We start from the raw sequence: 13,347 nt of genomic DNA on the forward strand, positions 1-13,347 counted from the left end.
TGTAGGTGACAAAATGCATATACATATACTGTATATATATATAAAGTGTACAGGAAAGTCATCAGCTGTAGATTTTATAGATCTTCTACACAACTCAATAAAAAGGGTATTATTCAAAGGCCCAGCAGTGGCTGCATGGTTGTGGATAGCTTTGCTATGAAGCCACTATTGTGTCCTTGAGCAGCCCCCTCTTGGATCCAGGGGTGTAGTACAATGGCTGCCCCTGTGCTCGGACTCCTTAAGAAGCTGGGATGTGTGAGTAATTTCACATGTACACCGACGAGGCATAACATTATGACCACTGACAGGTGAAGTGATTAACACTGATTATCTCTTCATCACTGCACCTGTTAGTGGGGGGGATATATTAGGCAGCAAGTGAACATTTTATCCTCAAAGTTGATGTTAGAAGCAGGAAAAATGGGCGAGCATGAGGATTTAAGTGAGTTTGACGAGGGCCAGATTGTGATGGCTAGACGACTGGGTCAGAGCATCTCCAAAACTGCAGCTCTTGTGGGGTGTTCCCGGTCTGCAGTGGTCAGCATATATCAAAAGTGGTCCAAGAAAGGAACAGTGGTAAACCGGCAACAGGGTCATGGGTAGCCAAGGCTCACTGATGCACATGGGGAGTGAAAGCTGGTCCGTGTGGTCCGATCCAACAGACGAGCTACTGTAGCTCAAATTGCTGAAGAAGTTAATGCTGGTTCTGATAGAGAGGTGTCAGAATACACAGTGTGTCACACAATATTAGGAAGCAATTTATGCCTGATCGGTGTATATATGACTAATAAAGGTGTTCCTATATGTTGCTGTATGTTGAATTTGACCCAGCAGTAACAAAAAAACCACAATAAACTGGTGATTGTGCTTTTTTGATAAATAATTGTTACATAATAATAATTACAGAAAAAATTAAATCTCAATTCTGACAGTTTTTGACTCAGTTGTAACTACACAAAATCCCCCAACAAGCAGGACTGCAAGAAATAAACAGAAAAGAGACGTGGGGTGTGTTTTCCTCTAGGTTCACCATTACTGAACAGCATAAATGAACCACACACACTGTGTTCATGTTAAAGCTTCTTTGATTAATCCTCCTCCAACAGAGACAGCAAATTCTAATCCCAACCTCGGTTTTGAGTAAAAAAAACAGTTCCCTCTCTACAGAGCAGCTCTTCACTTTAATGGTAAAGAAACATATGCTCTTGTTAAATCAACAGTCATTAATTGCAACCCAAAAATATCTAGAATAAGAGTAAAACTGCACTCGCAATAGCAGGAGATGAAGTGCTGAGGTCTGAGCTTCATAAATAAATCCATCAGCACTGTTATTTTTATGTTTGTGCTGTCAGGAATCAGTAGGATTTTTTATATTGCTTTACTGCCGTGAGACTCAGTTATTATACGAGAATGAAATATAAGTGCTCGGGGAAAAAAAGGATGTGTGTAATTGTCTCATATTGGATATCAATGCACAGAGCGTTTACTGGTAACTGGTGTTATGCAGTACATTATTACTGTAACAACAAGCCTCGAGGATCCCGGTGGCTTTCTGAGCTCTACGTACGCGGATCATGCTGATTCCACGTTCTTTAAGCCAATTATCACACAGGTCTGGGTACTATGGCAACCACAGAACTACACTAAAGGGTTTAAAGCAGCGTGGTGGATCCAGGGTCCAGGAAAGGTTTGACCCTGGTCTCCTGATCACTGACTGTAAAGACTCTGTCTCCATGTCTGTTTCCTCCAGGTATTTTGGTGATCCATCACATCCCACAACATTCAGAAAGAGGACTGACAGCTCGGAATTGCACCCAGGTTTTAGAAAGTTGCTTTACATTTTACATTTTCGGCACTTAACAGACGCTTTTATACAAAGCAACTTACAGTACTGTGACAGTATACTGTCTAAGCAAATGAGAGATAAGGGCCATGCTCAGGGGCCCAACAGGGTTACAGTCCTTGCTCAGGGGCCCAACAGTGACAACCTGACAGTGGTGGGGCTTAAATGAGCAACCTTTTGATTTCTTGTTCAGTACCTTAACCGCTAGGCTACAACTGCCCTTGCTCCAAGTTGGTGAATTAGTGAGTGTGTTGCTCTAAGATGCACTGGCTTCTTGACCATAAGTAAGTTGACAGCTAATCATAAGCTGGTTGAACATCTTATTCCAAAACCATGGTCATCGATCTGAAGCTACCCCTTAACCCCAACCGCACCTCCAGCTATAACAGCTTACACATTGCACATGTTTTAAAGTGTGTCTAAAAAAAGTGTGGCCATTCAGTTGAAAGAGCATTTTTAAAGTCAGGCACTGATGTACGGTGAGAGAAGGTCAAGTGCAAGAAGGTCCTGGGTTCGATTCCCAGGTGGAACGGTTTGGGCCCTTTCTGTGGGGAGTTTGCATGTTCTCCCTGTGTCTGTATGGGTTTGGAGATAAAAAAATTGTCCATGACTGTGTTTGACATTAAAACTTGAACTGATGAATCTTGTGTAAGTAGTAAATACCGTTCCTGTCATGAATGTAACCAAAGTGTGTAAAACATGATGTTAAAATCCTAATAAAAAAATAAAATTTTTTTACATAATTAGTTACTACTTAGAACATGTAGATATGCTTAGAGCATGATTGCCAGTAGTCCTATTCCAATATTCCAATAATACTGCTATAATGGAATATTACTGGATGTGTTGTATGACATCCAAAACCCAGTTTTAGCTGATTTAGATCAGTTCATGTTCTAGCTAAGAAATCTCTGTTAATAGTGGAATCTTCTACTGACCTACAAGGACATTGAAGGGAGTATATAAGAGTGTTTATTTTTTCCTGTGTTATCGCATTTACAAAGTCACTGTGTGAGACTGTCAGCATGATCCTTCTCTGCAGACAAGATTAAAACTGCCGGATTCAAAATAAAATTCCTCTGCTAACATATAAAGCTTTAAACGGTCTTGCCCCTTTTTACCTCAGTGTGCTACTCCATGTGTACACTACCTCTCGTACCCTCAGATCCTCTGACTCTGGACTTCTTACTGTTCCAAGATTTATACTGTCCACTGTAGGTGGCAGATCTTTCAGTGCTGCTGCTCCAAAACTCTGGAATTATTTGCCGAAATCTTTCCTTGGTTGTTCTACTCTTCTTTCAAAACGAATCTAAAAACTTTCCTCTTTAATTCTTACTACTCTTCTTAGTTTTTTTTGTGTGTGTGTGTGTGTGTGTGTGTTTGTAAAGTGGCCTTGGGTATGTGAAAGGCGCTATATAAATCGAAATGATTATTATTATTATTAAAACTCTTTTCTACTCACAATCCTGTCTCTGAAGTATTTCATTACGAGTTTTCTCCACCACGTTACACTATCAAAAATTTAAATGATCTTAAAGGTGTTCAAGGAGATTGAGGTTGGTGCTCTGTGCAGACCACTGAAGTTTCTCCACACCACAACTGTCGAACCAGTAACAACTTCACTACAAATTAATGCTCCACACAGCAGACATACAGTTCAGCTTCATCTTCAGGCTCCACTAGAAGCACCACTGTCAATCTCACACATAATACTTCTAGATTTCAGCCATTATCTGACAAGTGACAGATTACTAGTCAAGAAATATGTCAAATCCGATCAGTCTGTTTTTCTCTATTATCTAAATCCTAAAAATATATAAAGATCCAACAGAGATAAAAAAAAATACTGGAGTAAGAAAAAAGTAAAACGCTATTTGTGACAGCTAACTGTTAAGCCGCTGTCAAATGTTAGCACCAGGTTTGGTGATGGAGGTGTAAGACTTGAGGTAGTTGAAAAAGCAAGCAGCTGGACAGAAGTGATTAAACAGAATAACACCCAGTCTCAACACCCACACCTCAGTCCAACACTTTAAAGACAGCACACAGCATCATCAAGCCTGCCTCGCTACAACCTGGAACAGTCTACAACTTTAATCCAGAGCGAAGACTGCTGACTGAGGTGAACTCATTTTAACTCTCAACAAAGCAATTAATGATTAGTTAAAATGGTAGTAATCATACCTCAGTCTAGCTAATGATAGAAAACTAGCTTCACTTATAGGTCAAATTAGAATGCTTAAGAGATTCTACATTTTCTATCAGTAACTATCCTCGACGTCTAATCTGGATTTTCCTTTTATTGAAAAAGACGCTCAAAATCAAGTGTGGATTTTACATCTTATAATCAGATGATGTTGATCTCCGCCCTGGTTATTGCAGTCAATTATTATCAGATAAGATGCACCGATCAGGCATAACATTATGACCACCTTTTAAATATTGTGTTGGTTCCCCTTTTGCTGCCCCATACACAACAAACTGTGATGCACTGTGTATTCTGACACCTTCCTATCAGAACCAGCATTAACTTCTTCAGCAATCTGAGCTACAGTAGCTCGTCTGTTGGATCGGACCACACGGGCCAGCCTTTGCTCCCCACGTGCATCAATAAGCCTTGGCTTATGACCGCCCATGACCCTGTCGCCGGTTTACCACTGTTCCTTCCTTGGACCACTTTTCACAGATACTGACCACTGTAGACTGAGACACACCCCACAAGAGCTGCAGTTTTGGAGATGCTCTGACCCAGTCGTCTAGCCATCACAATCTGGCCCTCGTCAAACTCGCTCAAATCCTCACGCTCGCCCATTTTTCCTGCTTCTAACATCAACTTTGAGAATAAAATGTTCACTTGCTGCCTAATATATCCCCCCCACTAACAGGTGCCGTGATGAAAAGATAAGAGATGTCAGTAGTTATAATGTTATGCCTGGTCGGTGTATGTAATATGTAATATATGTAAAAATGACACCCTGCAGATGCAGTAAACAAAACATATGTCGATAAAGTAGTGGAGTATTTCTTCAACACAACTAATGTCCACGTGCATAATCAGGCTTTATCAGGTTATGCAAGCAGACTGTAACAGTATAAGTGTTACATGTGTGAGGAGAGAGAACAGAAGTGATAATGAAGAAGAAACCAGGACAGCTGACTGGCAGAAATAAATGGTGTCAGGAATGTGACCCTTTTTCTGATATATACAGATTCCAAATTTACTCCAGTATAAAACTGCAGGACTGATTTTGGCCTAAATAACAGCGATTAAATTATAGGATTGTAGTAAAACTGTTGGTACGTGTGACTTTATCTCGAACAGTCTGTATGCTATGTAGGTTAGATCCACTGAGTGCTTGATCCTCGCTCTCTGTACATGTTCAGGCTTAGATACGGTGAGAGCAGTGACATAACATCACATTAACAAGACATTTTTCAGGGTAAAAACAAAGGGGCTTGCTGACAACATCAGTGCTTTAAATCATATGTTACCAACCTGTTGGGCTGTCAGGGAGGGAGCAGAATGATGAGTTATTGTAGTTAAAATAAAACATGCATGTTAACAGCTCATTCATTTGCCTACAGAAACTGTCCATCCGGGCGTCATAGGCAATTTATTATTCATGCACCAGTACTGGTGTACAGTATTTTGTTTCTTGTTTTTGGTTGTCATTGTGTCACCACTGTTTGCACCATGAAGCTTTTGGTTTAGACTTGCATACTGTTTGTTAGTGTGTGTCCTTAGTAATAATGTAACTCACCAGTACCAGATTTTGTATGTAATTAAAAAATCATGGCAGAAAGAAGAAAAACAACAAAAAAGTCTTATGGATCTCTGTAACAAAGAACTCATTCACGTTTTTAATTAATTTAGCCTAACATGTAATTTCTAACATGTGAAGGTAATATGCTGTATACTGATCCAAGTAATAAAGAGCTATTTCGAGTTAAAGGTCTTATTCAAAGACCAAACTGTGACTAACTGTGTTAAACATAAAAACAAAAAACACAAAGTCAAATTAAATGTCCTTAAATATCCTCAATTTATTTAACCATTTTAATACATCATAAGATTTCTATGAGAGCTATGCTCATAGAAAAATGGCTCCTAATGTTTCTAGGCAAAATATATAACTTAAACTTAACTTATATAACTTACACCGATCAGCCATAACATTAAAACCACCTCCTTGTTTCTACACACACTGTCCATTTTATCAGCTCCACTTACCATATAGAAGCACTTTGTAGTTCTACAATTACTGACTGTGGTTCATCTGTTTCTCTGCATGCTTTGTTAACCCCCTTTCACCCTGTTCTTCACTGGTCAGGACCCCCCACAGAGCCACCACAGAGCAGGTATTATTTAGGTGGTGGATCATTCTCAGCACTGCAGTGACACTGACATGGTGGTGGTGTGTTAGTGTGTTGTGCTGGTATGAGTGGATCAGACACAGCAGCGCTGAAACAGCATGAAAGGGGGCTAACAAAGCATGCTGAGAAACAGATGGAATACAGTCAGTAATTGTAGAACTACAAAGTGCTTCTATATGGAAAGTGAAGCTGATAAAATGGACAATGTGTGTAAAAACAAGGAGGTGGTTTTAATGTTATGTTATGGCTTATCAGTGTATATAGTATAATACAGTGCATTACATTGTTTTAAAAATAATACTTGGAAAGTGTAACTACACACTGTGTCTAATTTTTGTATAACAGGCAGCTCTTAATTCTGTATTTATGTTTTGAAACATAACTTACTCGTTCTTAGCTGTTATTTTCCCATACATCTTTGTACTGCTGTAACAAATAAAAAATTTTCTTGAGTGGACCAGTAAAGTCCAGTTCCCCAGGGCCTTGCTTAGGGGCCCAACAGTGGTAACTTGGTAGAGGTGGGCTTGAACCAGGGACCTTCTAATTCTTAGTCCAGTATATTACTACTGAGCTATCAATGCCCTGCTGATCTACAGTATATAAATACTTGGATAAGGCAAGAATGTCCTTCAGTGTCCTTCTGTTCACACACAGCGGTCTCATTTCTGCTGTTCTACACTGTCTAACATTATCTAATAATAATTAATATGATTTGTTCTGCTTCCTCTTAATTTAATGAGAAACTTGATTATGCATGTTGTTAGCAAAACTGAGCTGTCTGGAGTAAATTCCCCACCAGACGGCTCGATGCTGCGAGTGCGTTTTATTCCTGATAAATTAATATTGACATCTGCTTCTGGTGTGGGTTATAGACACATAAAGTGCTGTCCAAGGGTAATTATTCATCATCTCATTAAGACCTAAACATTTAACTAATTACACACTATCACACATTATTTGAAGCACAGGCTCTAACGAACTAGAGGATGTCTAGATCCGAGGGTCATTACTCCGAAATAAAAATAGAACAAAGATTTTCGCTGCATAAATTAGTGCAGTTACATTTGTGGCATTTAGCAGACGCTTTTATCTGAAGCGACTTACGATTATGACTGAATACAGTTTAAGCAATTAAGTATTAAGAGCCTCACTCAGGGGTCAGACAGTGGCATCTTGGCAGCAGTAAGGCTTAAACCAGTAACCTTGTGATTACTAGTCCAGGACCTTAACCACTGAGCTACCACTGCCCACACAGCGCACCAATACAGATAATAAAAAAGATGCACAGTGTCACCATTCAGCACCAGTATGCAAGAGAAACCAAACCAACCTAAACGCTGCCACATCACCCCACTGCTGCGTTCTCTTCACTGGCTTTCTGTAGCTGCACGCATTCAGTTTCAAACACTGATGCTCGCCTACAAAGCCAAAAATGGACCAACCCCAAGCTACCTTAGATGTCTAATAAAACCCCGCTCTGTACCACGCAACCTCCGAGCCACTAGTATCGCTCGACTTGATCCTTCATCCAGGACTCAAGGAAGACGAGCATCAAGACTCTTCTCTGTACTTGCACCCAAGTGGTGGAACGAACTTCTATTGTCTGTCCGAACATTTGAGTCTCTTGCTGTCTTCATCACCTCTTTACTAAACACTTAAGCTGACATGCACTTATTTACTGATGCTCTTATTAAAAAAAATGTAGAAATTAATGCAACAAAATACCAAAATATTAACATAAAAACAAAATCATGAAACTATAAAATGTGGATAAGATTTAATTCAATAAATAGTGTATTTATAAGGACTTGTATGTGCCATTATGCTTCTTAAAGGTTTATCTCAATATTCACACGATGGCATGGGGTAGTTAAATTAAACAAACGTATATAACTGATATGTTGATGTGACATTAAACAATCTGAATCATTTAGATAGATAGATAGATAGATAGATAGATAGATAGATAGATAGATAGATAGATAGACAGACAGACAGATAGATGTATAGATGTATAGATAGATAGATAGATAGATAGATAGATAGATAGATAGATAGATAGATAAATATAGATAGATAGATAGATACAGTGTATCACAAAAGTGAGTACACCCCTCACATTTCTGCAGATATTTAAGTATATCTTTTCATGGGACAACACTGACAAAATGACACTTTGACACAATGAAAAGTAGTCTGTGTGCAGCTTATATAACAGTGTAAATTTATTCTTCCCTCAAAATAACTCAATATACAGCCATTAATGTCTAAACCACCGGCAACAAAAGTGAGTACACCCCTAAGAGACTACACCCCTAAATGTCCAAATTGAGCACTGCTTGTCATTTTCCCTCCAAAATGTCATGTGATTTGTTAGTGTTACTAGGTCTCAGGTGTGCATAGGGAGCAGGTGTGTTCAATTTAGTAGTACAGCTCTCACACTCTCTCGTACTGGTCACTGAAAGTTCCAACATGGCACCTCATGGCAAAGAACTCTCTGAGGACCTTAAAAGACGAATTGTTGCGCTACATGAAGATGGCCAAGGCTACAAGAAGATTGCCAACACCCTGAAACTGAGCTGCAGCACAGTGGCCAAGATCATCCAGCGTTTTAAAAGAGCAGGGTCCACTCAGAACAGACCTCGCGTTGGTCGTCCAAAGAAGCTGAGTGCACGTGCTCAGCGTCACATCCAACTGCTGTCTTTAAAAGATAGGCGCAGGAGTGCTGTCAGCATTGCTGCAGAGATTGAAAAGGTGGGGGGTCAGCCTGTCAGTGCTCAGACCATACGCCGCACACTACATCAAATTGGTCTGCATGGCTGTCACCCCAGAAGGAAGCCTCTTCTGAAGTCTCTACACAAGAAAGCCCGCAAACAGTTTGCTGAAGACATGTCAACAAAGGACATGGATTACTGGAACCATGTCCTATGGTCTGATGAGACCAAAGATTAATTTGTTTGGTTCAGATGGTCTCAAGCATGTGTGGCGGCAATCAGGTGAGGAGTACAAAGATAAGTGTGTCATGCCTACAGTCAAGCATGGTGGTGGGAATGCCATGGTCTGGGGCTGCATGAGTGCAGCAGGTGTTGGGGAGTTACATTTCATTGAGGGACACATGAACTCCAATATGTACTGTGAAATACTGAAGCAGAGCATGATCCCCTCCCTCCGGAAACTGGGTCGCAGGGCAGTGTTCCAGCATGATAATGACCCCAAACACACCTCTAAGACGACCACTGCTTTATTGAAGAGGCTGAGGGTAAAGGTGATGGACTGGCCAAGCATGTCTCCAGACCTAAACCCAATAGAACATCTTTGGGGCATCCTCAAGCGGAAGGTGGAGGAGCGCAAAGTCTCGAATATCCGCCAGCTCCGTGATGTCGTCATGGAGGAGTGGAAAAGCATTCCAGTGGCAACCTGTGAAGCTCTGGTAAACTCCATGCCCAGGAGAGTTAAGGCAGTTCTGGAAAATAATGGTGGCCACACAAAATATTGACACTTCAGGAACTTTCACTAAGGGGTGTACTCACTTTTGTTGCCGGTGGTTTAGACATTAATGGCTGTATATTGAGTTATTTTGAGGGAAGAATAAATTTACACTGTTATATAAGCTGCACACAGACTACTTTTCATTGTGTCAAAGTGTCATTTTGTCAGTGTTGTCCCATGAAAAGATATACTTAAATATCTGCAGAAATGTGAGGGGTGTACTGACTTTTGTGATACACTGTAGATAGATAGATAGATAGATAGATAGATAGATAGATAGATAGATAGATAGATAGATAGATAGATAGATAGATAAATAGATGATAGATAGATAGATAGATAGATAAATATATAGACAGATAGATAGATAGACATACAGACAGATGTACAGATAGATAGACAGACAGACAGACAGATAGATAGATGCATAGATAGATAGATAAACAGACGGACGGACGGACGGACGGACAGACAGGTAGATAGATAGATAGATAGATAGACAGACAGATAGATGTATAGATAGATAGATAGATAGATAGATAGATAGATAGATAGATAGACGGACGGACGGACGGACGGACAGACAGATAGATAGATAGATAGATAGATAGATAGATAAATAGATGATAGATAGATAGATAGATAGATAGATAGATAGATAGATAGATAGATAGATAGATAGACATACAGACAGATGTACAGATAGATAGACAGACAGACAGACAGACAGATAGATAGATGCATAGATAGATAGACAGACAGACGGACGGACGGACGGACGAACGGACAGAGGTAGATAGATAGATAGATAGATAGATAGATAGACAGACAGACAGATGTATAAATGATAGACAGACAGACAGATAGATAGATAGATGCATAGATAGATAGATAGATAGATAGACAGACAGACGGACGGACGGACGGACGGACGGACGGACGGACGGACAGACAGACAGATAGATAGGTGGATGGATGGATGGACGGACGGATGGATAAATAGATTAAAGTAGATAGCAAGTAAAGAATAAACAACCTAGACAGAGTGCACATTCACTTCAGGGCATCACACTCTCCCTGTTCCACCTACTCATTTACACCTAGACACACTTAAGATCAGCCATGTGAAAACCCAGGACCTTTTTGCTGTGAGGTGACAGTGCTGCCCAGTAAATCACCAAGCAGTGATATAAAATAAATCAGAAGCTTTTAACTTTGTGGCAACAGTTTAGGGAAGGCCTTTTTATGTTTCAGCATGACTGTGCTCCGGTGCACAAAGCAGTTTGTGTAAACTGTGATGAGTTTACAGGGTGCACATTCGCTTCAGGGCATCGCACGCTCACTGATCCACCTACTCATTTACACCTAGACACACTTTAGATCAGCCATGTGAAAATGTTCTAATACCACAGTTCTAATACCAGTTTAAAAATTTTTATAACAATAATGACATTTTAATAATTGATATAATGGATCATTTCAAAACCTTGCCATGTGGGAAATTGAACATGAGTAATAATGACTTTAAAACCAGTTATTGACATGAATTCTACAAATAATTGTGCAGAGATGATAAGAATAATTTCATTTTCATGTTTTTTATACCATTACTTTATCCTGATCAGGGTTGCAATGGGTCCAACTTCCCTTAAATCACTGGGTTGCACTAACACACCCTGAACAGGACACCAATCTATTTCCTCAGCTGCTCCCGTTAGGAGATTTGGCACAGTTTTTATGCCGGATGCCCTTCCTGACACGACCCTCCCTATTTATCCGGGTTTGGGACCGGCACTACAGTGCACGGGTTTATGCATCCTAGCGGCGCGGTACCTATAGGACGATTCAGTGTCTCCAATTAGCCTGGCTGCATGTCTTTGGACTGTGGGAGGAAACCGGAGCACCCGGAGGAAACCCATGCAGACACGGGGAGAACATGCAAACTCCACACAGAAAGGACCCGGACTGCCCCACATGGGGATCGAACCCAGGACCTTCTTGTTGTGAGGCGACAGTGCACCCCCCCCGATACAGCCAATCATGTCAATATGTAGACGCCTGACTAGCTGTTTACACCGACCCCAGGGTTACTGAGCTATCCTGATTTTACCACTGCGCCACCTGAGCAGCAATATTACAACAGTTTTTTTACTGCATAGTCCTGAGGTCATACACATTTAAAAATAAGTTCACATTTAATTTGAAATAAAGACGAGGAAGAAGCCTGGTTTTAATACAGGGTGCAGATTGTAGTAAAATGCCAGAGGTCAGGAGTTGAGTGATAATTTTCATTAAAAGGAGAGGAAACTGCTCTGACTTACCAATACTCGTGTCCTTGTGGTTCTTTATGAACTCCGCTAGCTCAAAGTTCCCTGCAATGATGGCCACCTTCAGAGAAAAAATACACACATCAGTACAACAGGCCATGTGTTAAGCTGTGTTGAGCTGTGTTAAGCTGTGTGTTGTGCTGTGTGTTGAGCTGTGTGTTGAGCTGTGTTGAGCTGTGTTGAGCTGTGTGTTGTGCTGTGTGTTGAGCTGTGTGTTGTGCTGTGTTGAGCTGTGTGTTGAGCTGTGGTGCTGTGTTGAGCTGTGTGTTGTGCTGTGTGTTGAGCTGTGTGTTGAGTTGTGTGTTGTGCTGTGTTGAGTTGTGTGTTGTGCTGTGCTGAGTTGTGTGTTGTGCTGTGTTGAGCTGTGTGTTGAGTTGTGTGTTGTGCTGTGTTGAGCTGTGTTGAGCTGTGTGTTGAGCTGTGTTGTGCTGTGTTGAGCTGTGTGTTGTGCTGTGTGTTGAGCTGTGTGTTGAGTTGTGTGTTGTGCTGTGTTGAGTTGTGTGTTGTGCTGTGTGGAGTTGTGTGTTGTGCTGTGTTGAGCTGTGTGTTGTGCTGTGTTGAGCTGTGTTGAGCTGTGTTGTGCTGTGTTGAGCTGTGTTGAGCTGTGTTGTGCTGTGTTGTGCTGTGTTGTGCCATGTGTTGAGCTTTGTGTTTAGTTGTGTGTTGTGCTGTGTTGAGCTGTGTGTTGAGTTGTGTGTTGTGCTGTGTTGAGTTGTGTGTTGTGCTGTGTTGAGCTGTGTGTTGAGTTGTGTGTTGTGCTGTGTTGAGCTGTGTGTTGAGCTGTGTTGAGCTGTGTTGAGCTGTGTGTTGTGCTGTGTGTTGAGCTGTGTGTTGAGTTGTGTGTTGTGCTGTGTTGAGTTGTGTGTTGTGCTGTGTTGAGCTGTGTGTTGTGCTGTGTTGTGCTGTGTTGAGCTGTGTTGAGCTGTGTGTTGTGCTGTGTTGAGCTGTGTTGAGCTGTGTTGAGCTGTGTTGTGCTGTGTTGAGCTGTGTTGTGCTGTGTGTTGTGCTGTGTTGAGCTGTGTTGAGCTGTGTTGAGCTGTGTTGTGCTGTGTTGAGCTTTGTGTTGAGTTGTGTGTTGTGCTGTGTGATGAGCTGTGTGTTGAGTTGTGTGTTGTGCTGTGTTGAGTTGTGTGTTGTGCTGTGTTGAGCTGTGTGTTGAGTTGTGGTGCTGTGTTGAGCTGTGTGTTGTGCTGTGTGTTGAGCTGTGTGTTGAGTTGTGTGTTGTGCTGTGTTGAGTTGTGTGTTGTGCTGTGCTGAGTTGTGTGTTGTGCTGTGTTGAGCTGTGTGTTGAGTTGTGTGTTGTGCTGTGTTGAGCTG

General features: G+C 41.1%; 1 protein-coding gene across 1 annotated transcript in view; it reads right to left on the reverse strand.

Annotated features, from left to right (window-relative positions):
• The window catches only part of LOC134318737 (SH3 and multiple ankyrin repeat domains protein 2-like), a 111,926-nt gene that overhangs the window by 49,468 nt on the left and 49,111 nt on the right, over positions 1-13,347 (reverse strand). The window contains exon 7 of the mRNA XM_062999668.1: positions 12,025-12,091. Within this exon, the coding sequence (XP_062855738.1) occupies positions 12,025-12,091 (67 nt within the window). The remainder of the gene's footprint in view (positions 1-12,024; positions 12,092-13,347) is intronic.

Source organism: Trichomycterus rosablanca, chromosome 8, assembly GCF_030014385.1.
Source record: "Trichomycterus rosablanca isolate fTriRos1 chromosome 8, fTriRos1.hap1, whole genome shotgun sequence".
Lineage (NCBI taxonomy): Eukaryota > Metazoa > Chordata > Actinopteri > Siluriformes > Trichomycteridae > Trichomycterus > Trichomycterus rosablanca.